The sequence below is a fragment of the Pristiophorus japonicus genome, chromosome 6 (genome assembly GCF_044704955.1).
Source record: "Pristiophorus japonicus isolate sPriJap1 chromosome 6, sPriJap1.hap1, whole genome shotgun sequence".
In the NCBI taxonomy this organism is placed as follows: Eukaryota; Metazoa; Chordata; class Chondrichthyes; family Pristiophoridae; genus Pristiophorus; species Pristiophorus japonicus.
Window position 1 is genome coordinate 160,172,487 of NC_091982.1, and position 27,949 is coordinate 160,200,435.

The 27,949-nt window shown below is 48.1% G+C and overlaps 1 protein-coding gene across 3 annotated transcripts in view; it reads right to left on the minus strand.

Annotated features, from left to right (window-relative positions):
- LOC139265841 (diacylglycerol kinase delta) overlaps positions 1 to 27,949 on the minus strand; it is a 198,208-nt gene that overhangs the window by 51,643 nt on the left and 118,616 nt on the right. For all 3 annotated transcript variants that reach the window (XM_070883343.1, XM_070883345.1, XM_070883344.1), the window contains exons 5-15: positions 26,030 to 26,162; positions 24,522 to 24,628; positions 22,929 to 23,054; positions 21,462 to 21,564; positions 20,449 to 20,611; positions 9,303 to 9,411; positions 5,879 to 6,018; positions 4,722 to 4,806; positions 4,026 to 4,120; positions 2,593 to 2,692; positions 311 to 575 (exon numbers count right to left, since the gene is read on the minus strand). In XM_070883343.1, the coding sequence (XP_070739444.1) occupies positions 311 to 575; positions 2,593 to 2,692; positions 4,026 to 4,120; positions 4,722 to 4,806; positions 5,879 to 6,018; positions 9,303 to 9,411; positions 20,449 to 20,611; positions 21,462 to 21,564; positions 22,929 to 23,054; positions 24,522 to 24,628; positions 26,030 to 26,162 (1,426 nt within the window). The remainder of the gene's footprint in view (positions 1 to 310; positions 576 to 2,592; positions 2,693 to 4,025; positions 4,121 to 4,721; positions 4,807 to 5,878; positions 6,019 to 9,302; positions 9,412 to 20,448; positions 20,612 to 21,461; positions 21,565 to 22,928; positions 23,055 to 24,521; positions 24,629 to 26,029; positions 26,163 to 27,949) is intronic.

Here is a 27,949-nt window from a genome sequence, read left to right on the forward strand (position 1 = left end):
TCGGAATTTCAGGCCCATTAATAATTAATGTTGCATTATTGTATTTAAAATGTTGGTTGATTTATGAACCACATTTCTGTGGAGAATTCAATCTGGTAGGACCCGAGACTAAACCTGTAATGTTTCTACAATCAAAGGAAGAGATGTGGACGTTACAGTGAATCATCTCTCATCTTGGCTGCTGTTGGTCTTTAATTCAACAGAACTAGGGCTTGGGATCCATGTACAAACTGGTCAGGGTACCTGAAGACTGGCTATATCTGCACAATGACTCCAGTAGCCGTGCAGTGAGCTGCCGCCGATTTCTCACCTTTCTCCGCATGCTCTATGATCTGCCGTATTGCCTTTTTCAAGCTGTTTGCTCGCAGCATGAGCTGCTCTCTCGGGCGGAATATCTGCGGCCTGGGGGCGCAGGCCGGCCTGTCCTCGGCAAGGTCGCACATGATGCTGGTTGTTTCACCATCTTCCTGCTCTTCTGCAATTGTGGGCGGTGGGTTTGGTAGGGATGACGTGGCCTGGGATTCATCACTGAGCGTTTTCAGCAACGAGTCCAGTTTTTCTTTTAGGACAGAACACTGCAGTTAAGGGAAGACTATATCAGGATGGCCTCCTACTGTGAAAATGATGGATGTAGAAAAGATACAGAAGTTGGATTTTATGGTATAGAGCAGGTGCTGGTAGCTGATGGTTGAGGTGCAGACACTGATAACAGTAGTAAGCATGAGATGCATACGGATATGAGCGTACAGAGAATAATTGAAAAATAAATGAACACATCATTACAGGAAGTGGAAGAAATTAATACCTGAAAGTTCTACATTTAAGTGCCAGGAGTGTTTGAAATAAAATGGGAGACTTGGAGGTACTTGCTGGAGAATGAAACTGTGATATCAGAGGCATCATGAAAAATACAGATTATTTGATAGACAAGACAAACTGGGAGTGTCGCGGTTTATGTGAAAAATAAATGGCTTGCAAGAGCTAGACCCATCTAAACTGAGTGTGGATAAGATGGAAGACGTGTTGGGGAGGAAACTAACCATGCGCATCTGCTGGGAGTCACCATGCCAGGAGGAGGAATTGGATAAGGAAGGCTCTAGTGAAATCTGATAATTACGTACTGGAATAGATGCAGTTATTATGGGTGGCATCAATTTACCAGGGATAAACTGCAAAGTCATTAAAGGATGCAATTATAGTGTAATCATGGTCCTTGACTTAATGGACTGGTACATGGCATAACTGGTCAAGGAACCCATCTGGGCAGGGATGCTATTGAACCTGATGTTAAATACTAAGAGATGGTAGAGTAGGTCACAGTCAGATACCACAATATGCCGCAGTTTAAGTTTAGGCTTATAATGGACAAAATAATGAGTACAATAGAAACATTCAATTTTAGAAAGGTAGATTATGAGGGGGATGAGGATGGACTGGACTGTTAAGGGAAAAAAGTATGGAAGAAAAGTGGCTATTGTTTAGAAATATTCTACAGAGCACAGCACAATGCGTTCCACTAAGGAAAGAAGGAACAAATCAATGTGAGCAAAAATGGAAGGGTAAAGACAAGATTGTTCATAAAGTATAAAGCTAAGGCTAGCGTGGAATCAATATAAAAACAAGAGAATGGAGGTTATAAGGCTGGACACAAGAACTAAAATAGAAAATGAGGTTAGGATAGCAGGCACTACTGAAGACATGTCAAGTATTTCTAGAAAGATATTCGCAGCAAGCAGGGGAAAAAGGAAACAATGGGACTACTGTTATATATTAAATATGTAATATATTAAATGACCAAGAGACATCCACTACAGGTCAGTAAGCCTAACATCTGTTGTGGGTAAAGTATTAGAAGGCATCCTTGAACCGGGATAATGAAACACTGAGATAGGTATGGTACAGTCAGAGGGAGTCAGCATGAATTCATGGGAGAGCTCGCCGAAAAATTTACTGGAGTTCTTTGAGAAATGACAGACCTTGTTGGTAATGGAAATTCTGTGGATGTGATATATTTAGATTTCAGCAAGGCTTTTGATACTGTGCACCCCGGAGATAGTCCACAAGGTCGGGAGGCGTGTTAGGGAAGGCAAGCTGGTGAGGTGGACTAAAAATTGACTAAACCAGAGACAGCAAGAGCTGATTGGAAAGGAGCTGCATCAACATGGCAAGGGGTCACCAGTGGGGTGTCATGGGGAATCAGAGATACAGCCTTTGCTGCTTACAGTGTACAGAAATGATTTGGAGCTGAGCATAGAAACGTTGGCACATGACAACAAACTGGGGTGGTAGAAGGTTTCAAACAATAGGTTAGAAGCCAACCACTTATAAAGGGATCTTGATCGGTGGGAAAGTGAGCTAGAGTGGCAAGTGACATTTACTATGGACAAATGCAAAGCACTGAGACTAGGGAGAAGAATAGCACACTGACATTCACAGGCTGGTCTCACGTATGAAGAATGGGCCACTTGGGTGAGTGTCAGAGGGGGGCGTTGGTGTCTGTGGGACTGTATCCCAACAAGAGTCAGTGCCACCAGGAGAGAAAACTGAAGGGAGAAAACTGAAGCGGCAGACAGTGCAGCTCTTCCTGCATACCTTTCTCGCCATAGTCTCCGATTCTTCGCAGTTCTCTGTCGTCCTTTCATAAGCCTTCCCGACTCGGGCAACAAAATCTTTAACCGTTTCACAAAGCACTCTGCAAGGAGAAAGTAGATGATCAAAGCAGAGATCAGGACCCAACGTTAATCAGACTGAACCTTTGTGCACTCAGCTTGTAACCACATGCTGGCACCCTCTCGATGACTCCGCTGGTTTTCATCACGCTAAACCTACCTCGACCCAACCACCATCTATGCTTCTTTTTGTGGGTTGATTTGCTATTGCTCACTTATGATCCTTGTTGAATTAGAGCAACTGGTGGGCTGCACTGGGGGTTGAGAAGCCACATTCTTGACCACTGAAAACTTCAAGGATTTACAGCATTCAACAGCACGTCCTCAACTTCCAATTTTACATATTTAGTTATGTATCTACAGCATTTTGTTTTGCTTTTATTGCGTTTCATCTGACCTTGGTTGCAAAGTTCACGATAGCTTAGCTGCTCTTGATGACAAAATAGCCGTGCACTAAAAACATTCATTTTGCATCTACTTATTTCATATAAGTTTTGGTTCCACAGGTTTCAGCTGTTGTTGATTCAGTATACAGAACAATTGTAAAAAAGGCACAAATTTTATTATCTGGTCAAGTGTTAGTGAGATCGGAGGAAGAAGAGTTGCAGTCAAATGAAACATTGAGAAGAGTTTAGGAAGGAATAGTTGAAACCACTCAAACTTGTAAACTTAGGTCTAGAAATTGGCCTCCTTAGCACCTCCCGTTATCGTCTCCGGGGAGTGATAACAAGGCACTAAACACTTACCCAACTCCCACCATATTCAGCGGGAGGTTTGCGGTGGCGGCATGGCGTTGCGCCTTGATTTCCTTTGCCTGGAGATCGCAACGTCATCGCCATGTGCATCGCCCCGGACCGAACTTGGGTTCCACCCCCTGCAGCATCGCCAGACGAAAACACCGGCAACCGCAGGAGGCATTTATCGGGAGGCCAGGCGCTTTGGGGGCGATGGTTAAAGGCAAGGTGGCCGAGGTAATTACATTTTTTTTTTACATTGCTCGTGATTTATTTTTCAAGTTTCTCCCCCTGCGATCGATCGATCAGCCTGGTACTCTGCTGCAGTGCATCGGGCTGATTGGGCCAGATTGCAGCTGTTGTTGAGGTCCAATAAGTTCTTCTTTTGCAGAGCCTCCAGCGATGGCCCTTTCCTTTAAGGGAGGGAAGGAGTCTTTCAATGCGGCGCTCCACTTCCTTCCTGGAGCGCAAATGCCAAATTTTAAAAAGTTAAAAGACATTAGCACCTGCCGCTAATGTTTTCAACTTTTAAAACTTAGCGCCCCCAACTGGAGCACTCCCGAGTTTCTCCCCCTTCATGTCCTGGCAGTAGTCCAGGTGCTGGCTATTGCACAGTACTCACTTTGCTGATGATATTACCACCGAATGCTGATCCGATGTCAGGATTTTTGACAGGTGTGCCGCGACCGAATCCTCGTAGAATGAAATCTGCTGTACCTGAGGAAAATTGGGCACAAACTGAGATTTAAATCAGTCGCCCTCACAATAAAGCCCATTTAGCTTTGCACAAAATGAAAAAGCCACTGTTTATCTTGTCCCGGAACAAAGGAAGAAATATCGGAATAGCAGTAAACTATTCAGCCCCTCGAATCTATTCTGCCATTCAATCTGATCTGTACCTTTTATCATTTTAAACACCTATCAAATCTTCCCTTAATCTTCTCAGATTTTCAGGATTTGTTGCGTCCCTTATTATCACCACACAAAAAATGTTGTTTATCACCCTACCAACTATGATATATATGGAACATGAGCCCTGTAGCTGTACAGAGTTAGGGTGGATTTCGGTGGAAAGAACTAAGGGGTAACCTGCCCAGTGTCACAAACCAACTTCGTCCCTAAATGAGCATTTATCTGTGAATAAAGAAATGCATTTGCCCCCCCCCCACCATTCCATAATACTATTGAATGAACAATGTTTGAAGACTGACTAGATTATTACTTTGCTTCATATCCATGGTGCGAGCTTGACCCTTGCAATACCTGACAATTGTTTTTGACGCATTGTGTGCTGTACTCATATTGTGCAACTCCTTACCTCCAAATCATCACTGAAATCCTCAGTCCCTATTGAAGATGAGGAATGTCGTGCAACTTTTGTCTCGTAAACCATAATACCCCATCTGTAAACATTAATATTGCGATTAGATATTGCCTATGGGTTTCCCATTTTCTCAGCTGCAGTGCATCATTCTAGGTTACAATGTTCCCCTCAATTATGCATCATTACCCTGGCCTCTTATACCATGCACCATTATTCTTCTCCCTGTAGCATGCACCATTCCCCTTCCACCCATAAGGTGCACGATTACTCTCCCCCCATATCATGCACCCTTTACCCAGTACCGTCCCCATACCATGCACTAATACCCTCCTCCATAATATGCACCATTACTCGCCCACCCTTACGACGCACCATTATCCTTTTCTCAGTACCATGCACTATTCCCAAGCTCATAGTTAGGAAGGCAAGTGCCTTTCTTCCAAACCTTTAGGAAGAACTAACGGGAGTTAACCTGTGCGCACTCAGTAAATAGCCTCTCACATATGCAGGAGAAATGCCTGTTACCTGGCCCTCGTTTGCTTCCCGATTGCTGCACCATCGCGCCCTCCCCCATTCCCTGGGCCGGTTTTTCCGAGATTGTGAACTCAAGCTGCCGGACGGCATGTCCCAGGAGTCCGCAATGCTTGCTGTTGTCTCAAGACACATCCACACTGCTGTGACGTTTTGTTATTTATGCAGTAAACATTCTTCCATCTTTTCTCAATCACTGACCATTTTTGCTTCTATCATACACGTCTATAGCTTGGTGCAGATTTTCTTATCTCCTCGCCTCCTTGTCAGCATTGACCCATCCTGGGGTAACAGTTCCACAAGCATCAGCAAGTGTCTGAGCCTAAGGGTGTCAGCAGACTACTTGACTGCGAGAGGGCGTCACCGCCATGCCCAATCCTTTCCTCACGCAACATCCACATACGTGCACTTGTGATCAGCAGCAGGAACCCTGATCTGCTGTTCCCCTCCCAAGATCAAAGGTGGTGAAGTCATTGCGTTTCCAAGTACTGAAGTGGCAATGTGGTGTTGCACACTTGTGCATTCAAGTGAAATCAACAGAAAGGAGGGATACAGGATCCACGTCCCACTGATGTAATAACATAAAGGAAACCCACTGAATTCTCAAACGATTTTCTCACCTATCCAGCATTTTTGTACTGGCTCGTTCCAGTTTCTCCAGGATTTGAGGGAGCTGTGTGTCGTCATCGCAGGCTGATCCCCACCCCAGCACTCGTGCCAGGTCATTCCCTGTACCCAAAGGCAGCACTCCCATCTGGCACTGAAAAAGATCGAAAGTTATTTTTTTTAAAAACTGACTGAAGAGTCAGCAATTTCCAGGAACACACCACCTCAACCTCCTGCAGCTCCCCACCCTCAACCTCCTATACCTCACCAGTCTTAAACTTGACCTCCTATACCTCACCACCCTTAACCTCAACCTCCTGTACCTCACCACCCTTAACCTCAACCTCCTGCACCTCCTCACCCTCAACCTCGTACCTCTCCACCCTCAACCTTCTGTACCTCCCCACCCCAACCTCCTGTACTTCACGACCTCAACCTCCTGTACCTCACCACCCTCAACCTCCTGTACCTCACCACCCTCAACCTCCTGTACCTCCCCACCTTCAACCTCCTGTACCTCACCACCTCAACTTCCTGTACCTCCCCACCTCAACCTCCTGTACCTCACCACTCTCAACCTCCTGTATCTCACCACCTCAACCTCCTGTACCTCCCCACCCCAACCTCCTGTACCTCACCACCTCAACCTCATGTACCTCACCACCTCAACCTCCTGTAACTCACCACCTCAACCTCCTGTACCTCCCCACCCCAACCTCCTGTACCTCCCCACCCCAACCTCCTGTACCTCCCCACCTCAACCTCCAGTACCTCCCCACCTCAACCTCCTGGACCTCCCCACCTTCAACCTCCTGTACCCTACCCCCTCAACCTCCCGTACCCCACCACCCTCAACCCCAACCTCCTGTACCTCCCCATCCTCAACCTCCTGGACCTCCCCACCCTCAACCTCCTGTACCCCACCACCTCAACCTCCTGTACCTCCCCACCCCAACCTCCTGGACCTCCCCACCCTCAACCTCCTGTACCTCCCCACCTCAACCTCCTGTACCTCACCACCCTCAACCTCCTGTACCTCACCACCCTCAACCTCCTGTACCTCACCACCCTCAACCTCCTGTACCTCACCACCCTCAACCTCCTGTACCTCCCCACCCCAACCTCCTGTACCTCACCACCTCAACCTCCTGTACCTCCCCACCTCAACCTCCTGTACCTCCCCACCTCAACCTCCTGTATCTCACCACCTCAACCTCCTGTATCTCACCACCTCAACCTCCTGTACCTCCCCACCTCAACCTCCTGTATCTCACCACCTCAACCTCCTGTACCTCCCCACCCCAACCTCCTGTACCTCACCACCTCAACCTCCAGTACCTCACCACCCTCAACCTCCTGTACCTCACAACCTCAACCTCCTGTACCTCCCCACCCCAACCTCCTGTACCTCACCACCTCAACCTCCTGTACCTCCCCACCTCAACCTCCTGTACCTCCCCACCCCAACCTCCTGTACCTCCCCACCCCAACCTCCTGTACCTCCCCACCTCAATCTCCTGTACCTCCCCACCTCAACCTCCTGTACCTCACCACCCTCAACCTCCTGTACCTCACCACCTCAACCTCCTGGACCTCCACACCCTCAACCTCCTGTACCCCACCACCTCAACCTCCTGTACCTCCCCACCCCAACCTCCTGTACCTCCCCACCCCAACCTCCTGTACCTCACCACCTCAACCTCCAGTACCTCCCCACCTCAACCTCCTGGACCTCCCCACCTTCAACCTCCTGTACCCTACCCCCTCAACCTCCTGTACCCCACCACCCTCAACCCCAACCTCCTGTACCTCCCCATCCTCAACCTCCTGGACCTCCCCACCCTCAACCTCCTGTACCCCACCACCTCAACCTCCTGTACCTCCCCACCCCAACCTCCTGGACCTCCCCACCCTCAACTTCCTGTACCTCCCCACCTCAACCTCCTGTACCTCACCACCCTCAACCTCCTGTACCTCACCACCCTCAACCTCCTGTACCTCACCACCCTCAACCTCCTGTACCTCCCCACCCCAACCTCCTGTACCTCACCACCTCAACTTCATGTACCTCACCACCTCAACCTCCTGTACCTCCCCACCTCAACCTCCTGTATCTCACCACCTCAACCTCCTGTATCTCACCACCTCAACCTCCTGTACCTCCCCACCTCAACCTCCTGTATCTCACCACCTCAACCTCCTGTACCTCCCCACCCCAACCTCCTGTACCTCACCACCTCAACCTCCAGTACCTCACCACCCTCAACCTCCTGTACCTCACAACCTCAACCTCCTGTACCTCCCCACCCCAACCTCCTGTACCTCACCACCTCAACCTCCTGTACCTCCCCACCTCAACCTCCTGTACCTCCCCACCCCAACCTCCTGTACCTCACCACCTCAACCTCCTGTACCTCCCCACCTCAATCTCCTGTACCTCCCCACCTCAACCTCCTGTACCTCACCACCCTCAACCTCCTGTACCTCACCACCTCAACCTCCTGGACCTCCACACCCTCAACCTCCTGTACCCCACCACCTCAACCTCCTGAACCTCACCACCTCAACCTCCTGTACCCTACCACCCTCAACCCCCTGTACCCCACCACCCTCAACTCCAACCTCCTGTACCTCTCCACCCTCAACCTCCTGTACCTCCCCACCCCAACCTCCTGTACTTCACGACCTCAACCTCCTGTACCTCACCACCCTCAACCTCCTGTACCTCACCACCTTCAACCTCCTGTACCTCACCACCTTCAACCTCCTGTACCTCCCCACCTCAACCTCCTGTACCTCACCACCCTCAACCTCCTGTACCTCACCACCTCAACCTCCTGTACCTCCCCATCCCAACCTCCTGTACCTCACCACCCCAACCTCCTGTACCTCACCACCTCAACCTCCAGTACCTCCCCACCTCAACCTCCTGGACCTCCCCACCTTCAACCTCCTGAACCTCACCACCTCAACCTCCTGTACCCTACCATCCTCAACCTCCTGTACCCCACCACCCTCAACCCCAACCTCCTGTACCTCCCCATCCTCAACCTCCTGTACCACCCCACCCAACCTCCTGCACCTCACCACCTCAACCTCCTGTACCTCCCCACCCTCAACCTCCTGTATCTCACCAACCTAAACCTCTTGTACCAGACCACTCTCAAATGTAGCCTCTTATAACAATACAAGGAGTGAAATGATGGGCCCCAAGACAGAATTATCAGACATGGAATCAAAATGGAGCTGGACTGGGTGACCTAATAACAGAATAATCAGGCCGATTCTGGAAGGAATGGGTGGATGGGCCCACTGATAGAATCAGACATGGACTCTCTTTGGAGTTGATTGCCTTTTCTCACTCTGGATTTACGTAGCTAGAGACCATGACCAGCAGCTAATGCAGATTGTTATTGTGCCTCTTGCTCCAATCAATACCTGTTTGTGGAGATTGAGGCTATCGATTTCAGACAGCACCCATCCAACACTGCCATCTCCGCCACACACGAGGATTCGAAATGTGTCAAACTTCTGGAATAACCGCAAGCTGTAAACAAAAAGACAGCATTTAAAATGACACTGTCGTCTGGTCTGTACTGTCCGTAAACAAACACAAGAAATGATAAGAAACCTAAATAATGTTCCCAAACTTGTCTTCCTGCAACCCTCGATCAAAGTGAACATCACTCCTACACTGCCTTCACTTTTGCTGACTTTCATTCCAACTGTGCCTTCATTTCTTTCTTAAATAATTCTGTTTCCACTCTTCTACTTTTGTTTCTCCTGCAACCCTCCACCCCACCGCCCACCATAAAAGAAAATGAGTGAACTCTCAGAATGATAGAATCATCGAATTATACAACATAGAACAAACCATTTGGCTCATCAGGTCTTCCACAGGCACCACTTAGTATAGTCCCAATTTCCTGCTCACTTTCCTTACCTTTAATAGCCCTCTTTTCAACTTCTGTTTTAAATATTTCTCCTTGCTGATTTATAGCTCTATTTGCTATTTTTTCCCAATTTCGACATCGACACTGACTTCGGACACGACAACAGCGCACCCAGTCCCAGTCAACCCTGCAAAGTCCTCCTCACTAACATCTGGGGGCTTGTGCCAAAATTGGGAGAGCTGTTCCACAGACGAGTCAAGCAACAGCCTGACATAGTCATACTCACATAATCATACCTTTCAGACAATGTCCCAAACTCCTCCATCATCATCTCTGGGTATATCCTGTCCCATCGGCAGGACAAAGCCACCAGAGATGGTGGTACAATGGTATATAGTTGGATGGGAGTGGCCCTGGGAGTCCTCAACATTGATTCCAGACCCCATGATGTCTCATGGCTTCAGGTCAGCATGGGCAAGGAAGGCTCCTGCTGATTACCACCTACCGCTCTCCCTCAGCCGATGAATCAGTACTCCTCTATGATCAACACCACTTGGAAAAAGCACTGAGGGTAGCAAGGACACAGAACGTACTCTGGGTGGGGGGCTTCACTGTCCATCACCAAGAGTGTCTCAGTAGCGCCACTACTGACCTAGCTGGCCATGTCCAGGACAGCATTGGTAGCAGTGACCACCGCAGTCATTGTGGAATCTAAGTCCTGTCTTCACACTGAGGACACCTTCCATCGTGCTAAATGGGATAGGTTCAGAAAAGATCCAGCAGCTCAAAATGGGGCATCCATGAAGTACTGTGGGCCATCAGCAGAAGCAGAATTGTATTCCACCACAATCTGTAACCGCATGGCCTGGCATATCCCTCACTCTACCATTACCATCAAACCAGGGGACCAACCCTGGTTCAATGAGGAGTGCAGAAGAGCATGCCAGGAGCAGCACCAGCCGTACCTAAAAATAAGATACCAACCTGGAGAAGCTGTAACATAGGATTACATGCATGCTAAACAGCGGAAGCAGCATGCCTTAGACAGAGCTAAGCGATCCCACAACCATCGGATCAGATCAAAGCTCTGCTGTCCTCCCACATCCAGTCGTGAATGGTGGTGCACCAATAAACAACTAATGGGAGGAGGAGGCTCCATGAATATCCCCATCCTCATTGATAGCGGAGTCCAGCACATGAGTGCAAAAGACAAGGTTGAAGTGTTTACAACCATCTTCAGCCAGAAGTGCCGAATGGATGATCCATATCGGCCTCCTCCTGAGGTCCCCACCATCACAGAAGCCAATCGACTCACTCCACGTGATATCATGAAACGGCTGAGTGCACTGGATACTGAAAAGGCTATGGGCCCTGACAACATCCCGGCTGTCGTGCTGAAGACTTGTGCTCCAGAAATAGACGCACCTCTAGCCAAGCTGTTCCAGTACAGCTACAATACTGGCATCTACCCAACAATGTGGAAAACTGTGCAGGTATGTCCTGTCCACAAAAAGCAGGACAAATCCAATCTGGCTAATTACCGCCCCATCAGTCTACTCTCAATCATCAGCAACGTGATGGAGAGTGTCGTTGGCAATGCTATCAACACACTTACTCACCAATAACTGGCTCACCGATGCTCAGTTTGGGTTCCGCCAGGACCACTCGGCTCCAGACCTCATTACAGCCTTGGTCCAATCATGGACAAAATAGCTGAATTCCAGAGGTGAGGTGAGAGTGACTGCCCTTGATATCAAGGCAGCATTTGACCGAGTGTGGCATCAAAGAGCCCTAGTAAAACTGAAGTCAATGGGAATCAGGGGGAAAACTCTCCACTGGCTGGAATCATACCTAGCACAAAGGAAGATGGTTGTGGTTGTTGGAGGTCAATCATCACAGCCCCAGGACATCACTGCAGGAGTTCCTCCGGGCAGTGTCCTTGGCCCAATCATCTTCAGCTGCTTCATCAATGACCTTCCCTCCATCATAAGGTCAGAAGTGGGGATGTTCGCTGATAATTGCACAGTATTCAGTTCCATTCATAACTCCTCAGAAAATGAAGCAATCCATGCCCGCATGCAGCAAGACCTGGATGACATTCAGGCTTGGGCTGATAAGTAGCAAGTAACAAGTGCCAGGCAATGACTATCTCCAACAAGAAGCATCTAACCACCTCCCCATTTTATTCAACGGTATTACCATCGCCGAATCCCTGACCATTAACAGCCTGGGCGTCACCATTGACCAGAAACTTAACTGGACCAGCCACATAAATACTGTGGCAACAAGAGCAGGTCAGAAGCTGTGTATTCTGCAGCGAGTGTCTCACTTTCTGACTCCCCAAAGCCTTTCCACCATCTACAAGACACAAATCATGAGTGTGATGGCATACTCTCCACTTGCCTCGATGAGTGCAGCACTAACAACAATCAAGAGAGGGAGCAGCGGCCGGAGGAGGAGTAGCGGCGCCCTATAAAGGCCCAGCGGCAGTCCGGGGATCGGCGGCAGTCGGAGGGGCAGCGGCCGGAGGAAGAGTAGCTAGCTGCAGCTGGTGCGGGGTCAAAAGAAATAAAGAAGTAAAAAGTAATCGAAGGGTGATGTCACAGCCAAGAGGGTAAGTGATTGGCTGGTTGAGTGGTGAGTAGTTTTCTTTTTCTTTATCTTTTTTCTTGTTCTTAGTAGTAAGAAACCTTTGGCATTGTTGCCAAATTAAGTAATTTAAGGGTTAAGTCATGGCAGGAGAGCCGAGACCTGTGTCATGCTCCTCCTGTGCTAGGTGGAAAGTCAGGGAAGCTTCCAGTGTCCCTGACGACTACATGTGCAGGAAGTGTATCCAGCTGCACTCCTGACAGACCGCATTGCGGCACTGGAACTCTGGAGCATCCGCGATGCTGAGGATGTCGTGAATAGCACGTTTAGTGAATTGGTCACACCGCAGGTAAAGGTTACACAGGCAGATAGGGAATGGGTGACCATCAGGAAGAGCAGTGAAAGGAACATAGTCCAGGGCTCCCCTGCGGTCACCTCCCTCCAAAACAAATACACCGTTTTGGGTACTATTGGGGGAGATGACTCATCAGAGGAAGGCAGCAGCAGCCAAGATCATGGCACCATGGGTGGCTCTGCTGCACAGGAGGGCAGGAAAAAGAATGGGAGAGCTATAGTGATAGGGGATTCAATTGTAAGGGAAATAGATAGACGTTTCTGCGGCCGCAACTGAGACTCCAGGATGGTATGTTGCCTCCCTGATGCAAGGGTTAAGGATGTCTCGGAGCGGCTGCAGCGCATTCTGGAGGGGGAGGTTGAACAACCAGCTGTCACAGTACATATAGGTACCAATGATATAGGTAAAAAAACGGGATGAGGTCCTACAAGCTGAATTTAGGGAGCTAGGAGTTAAATTAAAAAGTAGGACCTCAAAAGGTAGTAATCTCAGAATTGCTACCAGTGCCACGTGCTAGTCAGAGTAGGAATTGCAGGATAGCTCAGCTAAATACGTGGTTTGAGGAATGGTGCAAGGGGGAGGGATTCAAATTCCTGGGACATTGGAACCGGTTCTGGGGGAGGTGGGATCAGTACAAACCGGACAGTCTGCACCTGGGCAGGACCGGACCCAATGTCCTAGGCGGAGTGTTTGCTAGAGCTGTTGGAGAGGGTTTAAACTAACAAGGCAGGGGGATGGGAATCTATGCAGGGAGGCAGAGGGAAGTAAAAAGGGGGCAGAAGCAAAAGGTGGGAAGGAGAAAAGCAAGAGTGGAGGGCAGAGAAATCAAGGACAAAAATCAAAAAGGGCCACATTACAACATAATTGTAAAAGGACAAGAGTGCAAAAAAAACAAGCCTGAAGGCTCTGAGGAGCATTCATAATAAGGTGGATGAATTGACTGCTCAGATAGCTGTTAACGGATATGATGTAATTGGGATTACAGAGACATGGCTCCAAGGTAACCAAGGTTGGAAACTCAACATCCAGGTGTATTCAATATTGAGAAGGACAGACAGGAAGAAAAATTTTGGTGGGGTAGCGTTACTGGTTAAAGAGGAGATTAACGCAATAGTAAGGAAGGACATTAGCGTGGACGATGTAGAATCTATATGGGTAGAGCTGTGAAACACCAAAGGGCAGAAAACATTAGTGAGAATTAGTAGAAGGGAGGTTGGGGATGACATCAAACAGGAAATTAGGGACGTGTGCAATAAGGGTACTGTGATGTATGTAGCACACAAATCACTGACTCCACACGGTCTGGTGTAAGTCTAACTGCTGTGACCTTCGTCCTTTATTGTTCAGCTCCAGAGTGCCTCCCAGGTGTGGTGGTCACCCTTATATAGTCCTTGTTACAGGCACTAACAGGGTTTCCCACCGCAGCGCCCTCTGTGGTGTGGCATAGTACTTACATTACATTTAAGGTACTGGGACGATACACGCATCATTACATAACATCACCTTCCCCCCCCACACCTGGACGCAGGACAACGATACACACATCATTACATAACATCACACTTGTCCAACGGAAGGCAGGTGGGCATAGACAGTGCGTTAGTATGGTACATATTATCTGGTACATTAACTAGTTATTGACTGGTAGCGGAACCTTGATTTCCTTGTTAGCCGCTATCATTAATTGTACTTCATCCATTATTTTACACAAATACAGTGGCCATTCAGCATAAAAAAGGTAATTCTTATTATAAATTCTCTATCTCACATTAACATTGCTCATTTTAGACTCGCTCTGCCTAACAGAAGTCCTTTGTGGGGACCACCTCTTTGTAAGGCCCTTTTAAGACTCCCGGGTGCATGTCCTCTTTAAGGCGCCATCTTTGATGCAGGAGGATTCCACGAGGCTTCTCCTTGGGCGCCGCCATCTTTGATGCTCTACAGCTCCGACACGATGCCGCCGCCATCTTCTCCGCCGCTCCGAATGCCCTCCGACGTCGCAGCCTCCGCTCCCCTCCGCTGCCACCTGACTTGCCGCCTCTCCTGCGGCCGTCGTGGCCTCTCCAGCGGCCACACTTGCCGAGTCTCCCCGCGGCCTCCGTAGCGGCCTCCCCTGTGGCTGCCATGGCCGCCGACCGACGCTACCAGCTCCTCTGCGGGGCCCTTCCGAACTGCCGGCCCCTGGATCCCTCAGCACCCCGCCCGCAGCGCCCCGCCGGCTCAACCGCCACCCCCCCTTGGGCCCCTCTGTGCAGAGCTGCTTGCCTGTGGGGGCTGGGGCTGCAGGGTCTCTGTGTGAGATCCGGGCCTGGGACTTGCCTGTGGGGGCTGAGGCTGCAGGATCTCTGTGTGAGATCCGGGCCTGGGGCTTGCCTGTGGGGGCTGGGGCTGCAGGGTCTCTGTGTGAGGTCCGGGCCTGGGACTTGCCTGTGGGTGGATTGAGGCTGCAGCTCCAGCTCGGTCGGCGCTGCTCTCTGGGGACCCGGGGCATGGCAGCACCCCGGGGAGCAGCAGCCTGTGGAGGAATGAAAGTCTTCCCAGCTCCCACGGACCGTCCCCATCCACCTCCGGCCGAGGAGTGTCGGCCCATCGCCTGCAACGACCCACAAAGGTAAAGCGTGCGTCTCGTCCCCGTGGGATACCTGCACCATCGCTTTGCTGAGAACAGATATTAGTTCCCTGGTGTAGGTACGCAGCTTCGCCGTGACCGGGACCAGCTTGGGTCGTGCAGCTGGGTTAATCCACAGTTTATCAAAAGTTCTCCGACTCATCAACGACGGACCCGAGCCCGTGTCCACTTCCATACTCACAGGGACTCCGTTGATTTTTACTTCACTTATCACTGGGGCGAATCGTCAGCACACGTGTGCAGTCCCAACACCTCATCTTCTTCTACCTGCCCCTCGCTGAACAGTAGATCATCCCCCATCTCCTCAGCCACACGGTGAGTCCAATTTCATTTACACATATGCTGAAGGTGGCCTTTAACGTGGCAGGTATTGCACGTGTACTCCGCAAACCTGCACCGGTGAGCCCCATGGCTTCCTCCACAGCGCCAGCATGGTGCTGCTTGATTGGCCCCCCTCGGCGGACTCTGAGCTCCAGGATCCCGAGGTCCGTGCTCTCTGCCCCGGGCAGAGCCACGTTCTGCAGTTTTGTCTATGGTGGGCGCTATCCTGTGGACAGTGCTTGCCGGGTTCGAGACTGTGTGGATCATTTGCTTGGTGCTGCAAGTCGAGGTCATATATGCCCGACTGATGGTGATGGCCTTTGTCAGAGTGACTGTGGGTTCTGTGGCCAATCCCCATAACGGAAACGTCCCGCAAAGCCTCGTCAAGGTGTGCCCCAAAATCACACGGCGCCGCGAGTCTCCTGAGGTCTGCAGCATATTTGGTGACATCCTGGCCCTCAGATCTGCAGTGATGGTAAAATTTGTATCTGGCCGTGAGGATGCTCTCCTTTGGTTTCAACTGGTCACGAATGAGTTCAGTCAGCTCCTCGTATGACTTGTCCCTGGCACTCTCGGGTGCCAGCAAATCCCTGAAGAGACATTAAACCTCATCTCCACAACTGGAGAGCAATATTGCCTTACGCTTCTCTCTCATTGCGTATGTGTCCTCCGTCAGGTCATTTGCTGTGAAGTAGTACTCGAGCCTTTCCGTAAAGGCCTCCCAATCATTGCCCACGGTAAAATCCTTTAGCGAGCCGAGAGTAGCCATGGTTGCGTGGAGTTCGTCCGCTTCCTCGTTGCCAATGTGGTGTATGTAGCACACAAATCACTGACTCCACACGGTCTGGTGTAAGTCTAACTGCTGTGACCTTCGTCCTTTATTGTTCAGCTCCAGAGTGCCTCCCAGGTGTGGTGGTCACCCTTATATAGTCCTTGTTACAGGCACTACCAGGGTTTCCCACCGCAGCGCCCTCTGTGGTGTGGCATAGTACTTACATTACATTTAAGGTACTGGGACGATACACGCATCATTACATAACAGGTACAGCAGTTATCATGGGTGACTTTAATCTGCATATTAATTGGGCTAACCAAACTGGTAGCAATACGGTGGTTGAGGATTTCCTGGAGTGTATAAGGGATGGTTTTCTAGACCAATATGTCGAGGAACCAACTAGAGAGCAGGCCATTCTAGACTGGGTCTTCTGTAACGAGAGAGGATTACTTAGCAATCTAGTCGTGCGGGGCCTGTTAGGGAAGAGTGACCATAATATGGTAGAATTCTTCATTAAGATGGAGAGTGACACAGTTAATTCAAAGACTAGGGTCCTGAACTTAAAGAAAGGAAACTTCGACGGTATGAGACGTGAATTGGCTAGGATAGACTGGAGAATGATACTTAAAGGGTTGACGGTGGATAGGCAATGGTAGATATTTAACTATCACATGGATGAACTACAACAATTGTACATCCCTGTGTGGCGTAAAAATAAAAAAGGGAAGGTGGCTCAACCGTGGCTAACAAGGGAAATTAGGGAAAGTGTTAAATCCAAGGAAGAGGCATATAAATTGGCCAGAAAAAGCAGCAAACCTGAGGACTGGGAGAAATTTAGAATTCAGCAGAGGAGGACTAAGGGTTTAATTAGGAGGGGGAAAATAGAGGATGAGAGTAAGCTTGCAGGGAACATAAAAGCTGACTGCAAAAGCTTCTATAAATATGTGAAGAGAAAAAGATTAGTGAAGACTAATGTAGGTCCCTTGCAGTCAGAATCGGGGGAAATTCATAATGGGGAACAAGGAAATGGCAGACCAATTGAAAAATACTTTGGTTCTGTCTTCACTAACCCCCCGTAAATACTAGGGGACCGTGGGTCCAGCGAGAAGGAGGAACTGAGGGAAATCCTTATTAGTCAGGAAATGGTGTTCGGGAAATTGAAGGGACTGAAGGCCGATAAATCCCTAGGGCCTGATAGTCTGCATTCCAGAGTACTTAAGGAAGTGGCCCTAGAAATATTGGATGCATTGGTAGTCATTTTCCAACATTCTATAGACTCTGGTTCAGTTCCTATGGATTGGAGGGTAGCTAGTGTAACCCCACTTTTTAAAAAAGGAGGGAGAGAAAACAGGGAATTATAGACCGGCTAGCCTGACATCGCTAGTGGGGAAAATGTTGGAATCAATTATTAAAGATGTAATAGCAGCTCAATTGGAAAGCAGTGACAGGATCGGTTCAAGTCAGCATGGATTTATGAAAGGGAAATCATGCTTGACAAATCTTCTAGAATTTTTTGAGGATGTAACTAGTAGAGTGGATAAGGTGTATTTGGACTTTCAAAAGGCTTTTGACAAGGTCCCACACTAGAGATTAGTGTGCAAAATTAAGACACATGGTATTGGGGTAATGTATTGACGTGGATAGAGAACTGGTTGGCAGACAGGAAGCAAAGAGTGGGAATAAACGGGTCCTTTTCAGAATGGCAGGCAGTGACTAGTGGGATACCGCAGGGTTCAGTGCTGGGACCCCAGCTCTTTACAATATACATCAATGATTTAGACAAAGGAATTGAATGTAATATCTCCAAGTTTGCAGATGACACTAAGCTGGGTGGCAGTGCGAGCTGTGAGGAGGATGCTAGGAGGCTGCAAGGGGACTTGGACAGGTTAGGTCAATGGGCAAATGCATGACAGATGCAGTATAATGTGGATAAGTGTGAGGTTATCCACTTTGGTTGCAAAAACAGGAAGGCAGATTATTATCTGAATGGTGACAGATTAGGAAACGGGGAGGTGCAACGAGACCTGGGTGTCATCATACATCAGTCATTGAGGGTAGGCATGCAGGTACAGCAGGCAGTAATGAAGGCGAATGACATGCTGGCCTTCATAGCGAGGCGATTTGAGTATTGGAGCAGGGAGGTCTTACTACAGTTGTACAGGGCCTTGGTGAGACCACACCTTGAGTATTGTGTGCAGTTTTGGTCTCCTAATCTGAGGAAGGACATTCTTGCTCTAGAGGGAGTGCAGCGAAAGTTCACCAGACTGATTCCCGGGATGGCAGGACTGACATATGAAGAAAGACTGGATCGACTAGGCTTATATTCACTGGAATTTAGAACGAGAGGGGATCTCATAGAAAAATATACAATTCTGATGGGATTGGACAGGTTGGATTGCAGGAAGAATGTTCCCGATGTTGGGGAAGTCCAGAACCAGCAGTCACAGTCTAAGGATAAGGGGTAAGCCATTTAGGACTAAGATGAGGAGAAACTTCTTCACTCAGAGAATTGTGAACCTGTGGAATTCTCTACCACAGAAAGTTGTTGAGGCCAGTTCGTTAGATACATTCAAAAGGGTGTTAGATGTGGTCCTTATGGCTAAAGGGATCAAGGGGTATGGAGAGAAAGCAGGATTGGGGTACTGAAGTTGCATGATCAGCCATGATCATACTGAATGGTGGTGCAGGCTCGAAGGGCCGAATGGCCTACTCCTGCACCTACTTTCTATGTTTCTAAGAAGCTTGTCACCATCCAGGCCAAAGCAGCCCATTTGATTGGCATCCCATCTACCAACTTCAATATTCACTCCCTCCACTACCAGCGCACCGTGGCTGCAGTGTGTATCATCTATAAGATGCACTGCTGCAACTCACCACGGCTTCTTTGGCAGCACCTCCCAAACCCGCGACCTCTACCACCTGGAAGAACAAAGGCAGCGGGCACATGGAAACACCATCAGCTGCAAGCTCCCCTCCAAATTACACATCATCCAGACATGGAAATATATTGCCGTTCCTTCATTGCTGCTGGGTCAAAATCCTGGAACTTTCTCCCTAACAGCACAATGGGAGTACCTTCACCACACCGAGTGCAGCGGTTCAAGAAGGCAGCTCACCACCACCTTCTCAAGGGCAATTAGAGATGGGCAATAAATGCTGGCCTTACCACATCCCAGGAACGAATTCATTTTTTTTGAAGAAGTACTTTATATCTCAGTAATAGTTAATATTTTCTCATCAAATATGCCTGCCATAAACTTGAATCAATTGAATCAATATTGTGGTCATTGCTTCCAAGTGTTTCCCTACTTTTAGGTGATCTACTTTCCTTCAACATTATCCAGAAACATGTCAAATATTACCTCCTTCCTTGATTGAGTAGCAACATATCAACTGAGAAATTAGTCCTGACGCCATTGCAAGAGCTCTCCTTTAACAACACAAACATTTTACCTATCCAAGTCTATTTTTAGATCATTAAAATCTCCTACAATTATAATTCTTTTATACCACACAATTATAACTATTATAATACCCACAAATACAATTTCCGCAATTATACATTATAATTCCCATAATTAGAACTCAATGATAAATCTCATAATTAGAACTGTCAGAACCTGCACAATCAGAACTCTATTAACTCCCACAGTTTAAACTCTTGGTGGATATAGTTTCCACAAGCACTTAGCCGTTGTCTGGTTCCTCACAGTGGCCATGCTTTATGTATGAGCCTGGACAGTGAGGGACAGCAAGGTATCGCAAGCATGGAGGGTGCACCACAGCTAGGCCCAATCCTGTCATCCATCCATGAACACTTTCCAGCAGGGGCCATTGGATAGTGGTCAGGTGCAGGAACTCTGAATGGAATGAGGCTATTGCTGTCCCCCCTAACCTCCCACCCCCTAGGAGAGCAGTTCTGCTTTTGTTTTAATGAAACCTGCCGAACACTATGCCCCAGTAGTCTGATAAATCTGAAGTATAAAGATTTGTGCACTAAGGAAACTTGAAGCACCTCCTACCCAAGATGCGGGCCTCCGTTCATCAAGTCAAACACCTGAGCCGGGTTCAGTAACTGCTTGAATCTCCTCAAGAACTTCACCCCCTGGTTATCTCCGCTCTTAGAGTTCACAAAGACAAGAAGCGGACTGGTACAGGATGGTGGGCACGTTGCTTTCCAAAACCCTAAGGAACAGCAGGAATGTGATTAAAAATGTTACTGAATTAGTAATGTTGTTGCCCACTGGAAAAAAAATTATGAGTTTAGTATTTGCATGACCCAACCCACCCCCCCCACCTTACACTGTTTGACCGGTAAGTTTGGGCCATTGTTAGTTCTATTGGACATGTTGGTTTAGATCTTGCCACTAAGAGGGCAGAGCCAGTAGTGAGTATGCACTTGGCACTCTAGCAGAGGCCTGTGCCTCCACTCAGTCAACAGCAGGTAGCTGGACTGTTGAGGGCTGCAGCACGTTTCAACAAAGCAGTGGCCCCACGGGCTGCCAGTCAACCCCTCACAAGCTCACTCTCAAACTCTCTCAGACCCTCTCACAATCACTCACACCTCTCGCAACTACTCATACTCAAAGTTCTTGCAGAACCTCTTATAATCACGCACACTCGCTCACAACTGCTCATACTCGCAAATTCCCTCTCAGACCCCCCCCTCTCAGTCACTCACACCCACACCTATACTCTTGTAGACCCTCTCGCCGCCATTTACTCTCACTCACAAACTAACGTTCACTTACAAACTCTCTCACACTTACTCAGACTCTTTTATACTCACTTACAAGCTCTCTCTGACATACTCCCTTAGGCCATACATGTCATCGACTCCCATCCTCAGGCCATACATCCCACCTCGGGCTAAATATCTCACCCATTCTTAGCTTTCGGAAAAATCGTGGGCCAAATATCTCACCCATTCCCAGCCTTGGGCTGACTACAATCAGCTTGTACCCCTGAGTGATAGCACAGTACATGCAGGCAATTTCTCTTTGAGCAACAAATGGAGCAAAGATGTTGAACTCACCATCAGAGTCTATGCTGTTGAGTGCAGTTGGAGGGATAACGGAAACTTTACACTGCCCCAGAGGACATTTGATGGGCAGCATTTCTTTGCAGGCTGTGTGTACCTGGAGGTGATGAATATTGCACAGAAATTAGCACACAATGGTCTGCACAGGAGGAATGAAACTGAACAGGAGAAGAGCAGGGAACAGAGTAACTTGGGTCTGAGGTCACTGCAGATTGGTAGTCTCTCATCAGCTGGTTTCACTAAGCTAACTTGTGATGGGACATTCCTGATGGGTGCATGCAATTCCCATCGTTGAAATTCCAACTGGACCAGGAAAATCTTCTAACTCAGTTACTTGGTATGCCTGGACTACCAAAACATGAGTTCAGCTACAACTAGCTCAATGCTGCTATAACTTCAAATATAATTATCAGGTTAAATTGTGGCAAATGGCAAAACCTCTTAACCTGTGTACACCATTCCTGCATTTCGACATATGGTGCCCAATTAATAGAAATCAAGTCAATTTGTTCCTGTGTCGGGTACAAATATTTTCAGTCTATCACAGCTATGGGCCTGCTTCCTGCTTCCACCTGGCACTGTTCCTTCACTCGAGGAGTGGACCCTGTGCAGGATTCTGGTGCTTGATCCAGTAAAATCTGTGGCCAGATAAAGAATACTAACGACAGAGTCTGCAACCCATTCCAGACCAAATCAACTCCAAAGGGAAAACTCAGATAGTCGGGACTGACAGGATCAACTGTGGTGAGACAGAGAGCTGGCGGGGACGGGGCAGAGACAGAGATGGGCTGGGGGGGGGGGGGGGGGGGGGGAGCAGGGAAGAGAAAGGAAGCGATGGGGGTGAGATATGAAGTGAGTGGAAGTGGAGTGGGTGGAGAAAGTGAGTGCGATTAGGGGAAATGGGGAGCAAGTGTAGACAAGGAGCAGAGAGAGTGGGGAAGAGGAGGGAATGGAGGTGGTAAGATGGGGTAATGGGAAGGGAGAACTGGTGTGAGGGGGTAGACAGTTAAGGACAGTCAGGGAAGATCAGAGAGACAGGGATGGGAAGGAGAGGAGGCACAGGGGTGCTAAGATGGAGAGCAGGAAACAAGGTGCACAGGAAATGAAGGAGGCAAGGAACAAGGAGCAGAAGACAAGGAGGGTGAGGGGACAGGGAGTAGAGAGGGGGGGATAGGGATCACAGAGGCCATTTTAACAATCAGCTAAGTTTAAGCATTTGATTTTGCAAAAGGGGATTTGAGATAAAAAAGATTGTGAACTGATTTCTATCAAATTGGAAAGATGGCAACTGAAAATTTAATTTGAATTCCTTCCATTTATCAAGTGTAAGACATTTAAAGCCTGCTTTGTGCTCAGATTTCTATAAAAATGATAGATCAACAGAAAATCGCCAATGACGCGAGGTCCTTGCCCCGATTCACAGCACAGTAAAAATGCTGACTCTCATCAGTATCTACTCACCATCGCCTTACACCACAGGCAGCGCCAATCCTGCAGGCGCAGAACGCTGCCACATGTTTTGTCACACACAGTACATTTTGCGCTGACGGGCAGGTTACCTTCTAACCACTGGTGTGGCATTGAGACCTGAATGAGGGAGATAGAAGAGAATTACAGTACAGAATGGGCACCAGCTCAGACGGCAGTGAGACCTGCATCAAGAAAGGACACAAATCAAAGTACAACACTGGCACCAGCACAAACCCCAGATAACGGGACCAGCATAGACCCCAGTACAAGGGACCAGCACAGATCCCAGTGTAAGGGACCAGCACAGACCCCAGTACAAGGGATCAGCACAGACCCCAGTGTAAGGGACCAGCACAGACCCCAGTGTAAGGGACCAGCACAGACCCCAGTGTAAGGGACCAGCACAGACCCCAGTGTAAGGGACCAGCATAGACTCGAGCAGTGATTTCACTGTCTCAATACTTCATGACTGACACCCATTCAAACCCCATTCCAGAGACTTGAGCATGTAACCTAGGCTGAACTTCAGTGCAATACTGAGGGAATGCCGCACTATCATATGTACCTTTAAATGAAGTCTTAAACTGAGGAGATGACTGTTTAGCTAGATGTAAAAGATCCAAAAGCACTATTCAAAGAAGTGCAGGGGAATTCTCCTCGTGTCCTGGACAAACATTTATCCCTCAACCTACATCACTAAAAACAGATTATCTGCTCATTTATTGCATTGCTGTTTGTGGGGTTTTGCTGTCCAGAAATTGGGCTCATGTTTGTCTATATTATAACAGTAAAATGTGCAACTTTACCAAGTTCTACCAATGGGGGGAGCTCCAATATTTAAAATACAGACTGAGGGTTTCCAAAGGGAGAGCTCAGGTTCTGCAGCAGTATACCAACCATCTATCTATCTGTGCTTGTCTTTTTCCATTGAACTCTTCAATATTAAATGCTTGGATTTTATGGAAAATGACCAGTCCCACTGGCAACCACTCACTGCTCGGTGCCATGTTCCCCCGGTAACCACTCAATGCCCAGTGCCATGTTCTCCCTGGTAACCACTCACTGCCCAGTGCCACGTTCTCCCTGGTAACCACACACTGCCCAGTGCCACGTTCTCCCTGGTAACCACTCACTGCCCAGTGCCATGTTCTCCCTGGTAACCACTCACTGTCCAGTGCCATGTTTGCCCTGGTAACCACTCACTGCCCAGTGCCATGTTTCCCCCAGTAACCATTCACTCCCCAGTGCCATGTTGCCCCGGTAACCACTCGATGCCCGGTGCTATATTTCCCCCCATGACAACCACTCACTGCCTGGAGCCATGTTCTCCCTGGTACCCACTCGATGTCCGGTGCTATATTTCCCCCAACAACCGCTCACTGCCTGGAGCCATGGGTTCCTGTTTAAACAGGAACGATTTTACACAACTTTCTGAATTCAATTCTCACCAGTCCCAACTCCAGCCACAAAACGGCACTAACTCATTCACCAACATCTCAATTGTGGCTGATTGCCAGGCTCTACCCAGCACTCGGCCAGCTTTATATATACCAACATTTGCATGTCTCCCCATATAGAACATACCCCATCTTCATCTTCAATTATATCTTTGGCGATTGAGGCCAGCGTTGTCCACTTGCAGTTGTTGGTGGCTCTCACAGCACAGCGTTTGTGAGCTTTGAACTTACACACTGTAAACCATAAAGGAAATGTCACATGATGAGCGTCTTCAACAGCTATTTTGCAGAAGTTTTGTTTTTGGGGATGTGGAGGGAAAGAGGGGACTCACCACAGGCTAAAAGTAAAACTACAGATCCTAGCTAGGCAACATCTGCTGATTGGCTCCCAAGATGGGCCCCATAACTGCCATCGAATAAGCTTGTACGCCTCCTTATTATTGTATAGGAAGTTCCTGGCCCTCTGTATGAATGGCTATCATTGGGGCAGGCAGAGGCTATTCCCTCAAACAAGGCCATCAGGAACTCCCATGGTAGGTCAGGAGCCGTCTAGTTTGCAGCCTTTGTGCCACTGGGACCTAGATTCTCTTTTATTAGGGCTACTTATAAGGAGAATGTCTAATCATTGGGACCCCTTATGAAGTGAAAATCTCACTTATCATGGCCTCTTATATGATCAGAACCGTTTATAGAGGCAGCCTCTTTATCTGTACCCTTTCTAGACACTATTAGGACCCCAGACACACAGGGTTGCACTATTAAGATTCCACCATCTGGACCCTTTACAGAGAGAGCGGAACTGTTCGGACCTCCCAATGCAGCAGCCTCATTATCAGGAACCTTTATAGAGGGAGTGGTTGGAGATCCTCTAAATTTTCTTTTAGTTCTGTTAATTCTGTTTTATTCATCCTTATTACTTGTTTAAGTAGCAAGGCTGATTACATAATCCAGCAAGCTACCATCAGTATATGGGCACTGGTTCATGAGGCAGTCACTGACACACTCTCAATGTGGAGATTACACTTGATATTAACCAAAATGTCTCGTACCATTCAGATGTGCAAGTCCTGCCAACCCAAAGTCAGAATTTGGCAGTAAATAAACCAAATGGAATGTTCAGCAAAAATCAACAAGAATAGACAAAGGAATAATGTGAAAATGAAAACATTTATTTATTTTAAAAGGCTCCTGATTCCAGAAAAACAGGAAGATTCCTATGAGGAAGAATCTATCCAGTGCTCATTAAATCAACAGCCCATCCCTCCCTATGAGGAAGAATCTATCCAGTGCTCATTAAATCAACAGCCCATCCTTCCCTGTGGGATGAATTGTAAGCATCCTAACACCGCAGGGCTGTGCATTGATACTATACCTCACATATCTCACAGTCTTTGTTTATTGCGGTAATTTGAATGCATAGCAGTTCCTACAGCCCTCAAATGGGATGCTGGGGATTTTTTTTTGGGGGGGGGGGGTGGAAAGGGCGAAGTGGGAGAGGTTGGTGTGTGCTAACAGGACACACAGGATGAAGGGAGATCATGAAATCTCCTCTGCGGAAAAGCATCAGGATTGGGTGTGAGAGAGGGGAGGTAAGAAAGAATAAAATGAGAAACCATTTCCATCTCTGCTCCTTACCTTCACAGGACAATCCATGAGACGTGACCCCAGACAGGGCCTCTCGGCACACATTGCAGTACGTGGGCCGCGCGTGCGAGCAGGCATACCAGTTGTGCATCCCTGAGAAATGGTCCATGCTGTACTGGGTTGACTGCTCAGAGAAAAACAGAAGGAAGAAGTATAAGAAATATTCAACAGAATATGCACTACTTGTCATCCTGTTGGATCCAAATCATGGCAATTGGATTCCAGGATTTCAGGGTGGGAGTAGCTGGCAAAGTACAGAAGATGTGCTCATCTGCACATCAACATGCTTGGAACAGTCAAGACACATCAGATATCTTTTTAGTGTCAGGTCAGTGTTTCTTAACTCCCCGCACTAGTTCTGTCTGGTTCTGCACTAATTGCGTGCTTTATCTGGTGATGGCCACTGTGCATTTGTGACGTGTGAGTGAAATCAGACAGATATTCTCAGTCACCATTTTGTCCTTTACTCTAATGCTGTGTATAAGGTCACGTAGTACAGAATGAATCCATCATCAGTTCTGAAATGAGCTAATTAAATCAAACATACTGCAATAAATTTGCATGATCACAGTGACAATTACATGACTCAACGGAGAGTAGCAGCCCTCGCCTGTGTATACCTGCCAGTTACTCCCTCACTTAGGATTTGAGCTAAGTGTCTGAACTGGTGCTACAGGCAATCAACAGCAGATCATGACTTGTGGGCAGGGCGAGGGAGGGGGCGGGCGGTGTGATGAGTGACAAGAGTGTGGCCAAATCATACCTTGACTTTACTATTAAATTGAAGCAGTCATAACAGGTGAATGTGTTATAAGCAGGCTTTAAAAATAGACTGGATCATCCTCCCGAGTGGACTCAACCGTTTAACTATATTGAGGAGGAAAGAGGAGGCAGGAATTAGAGGGAAAGGAGTCTCCTGTGGGTATACAGTGCTAGGTGCTTGTGTTACAGATAGTTCAGTGAATCAGGAGGAGGATAATCATGAGCAACATCATGGCACAGTGGAGCATGAAAATGAACGCTCAAGACAGGCAAGTGGTGGTTGTGGGTGACTGTACGATTAGCGGAATAGACAGACCTTTTTCCAGTTGTGCTCTGAAGTCTCGAATGGGGCATCACCTCCTGGAGTAAGGAACCTAACAGAATAGGTGGAAAAAAATGATGCACGAAAGAGCAGGCTGGAAGTCTTACAAAGGGAGTTTGTGGAATTAGATGCCAGCAGAGGCAAGGGGACTAGCAGATGGGAAGGCCAAGAGGAGGAAAACAGCCGACCAAACAAGCTAGCTTCAATGCCAGGAGTATTACAAATGAGACGGACAAACTAGAAGGACTAATCCAGCTCGAGCGGAATGAGATGGCAGCAATTCTGGAGGCCTGACTGCAGCCTGGGCAAGGGTAGGAGCAAAATAGGAACATAGGGACAGCAGTAGGCCATTTAGCCCCTCGAACCTGTTTCGCCATTCAATGAGATCTGCAACCTAACTCCATATACCCACCTTTGCCCCGTATCCCTTAATAGCTTTCGTTAACAAAAATCTAAAAATCTATCCATCTCTGATGTAAAATTAACAATTGATCTAGCATCAACTGCCCTTTGTGAAAGAGAATTCCAAACTTCTACCACCCTTTGGGTGTAGAAGTGCTTCCTAATTTCACTCCTGAAAGGTCTGGCTCTAATTTTTAGACTATGCCCCCTGGCCTAGACTCCCAACCAGCGGGAATAGTTTCTCTCTATCTATCCTATCAGTTCCCCTTAATATCTTGAAAACTTCAATCAAATCACCCCTCAATCGTTTAAATTCCAGGGAATGCAACCCTTGTTTGTGTAATCTCTCCTCATAATTTAACCCCTGGAGTCCGGGTATCATTCTGGTAAACCTAATCTGCAATATATCCTTCCTAAGATGTGGT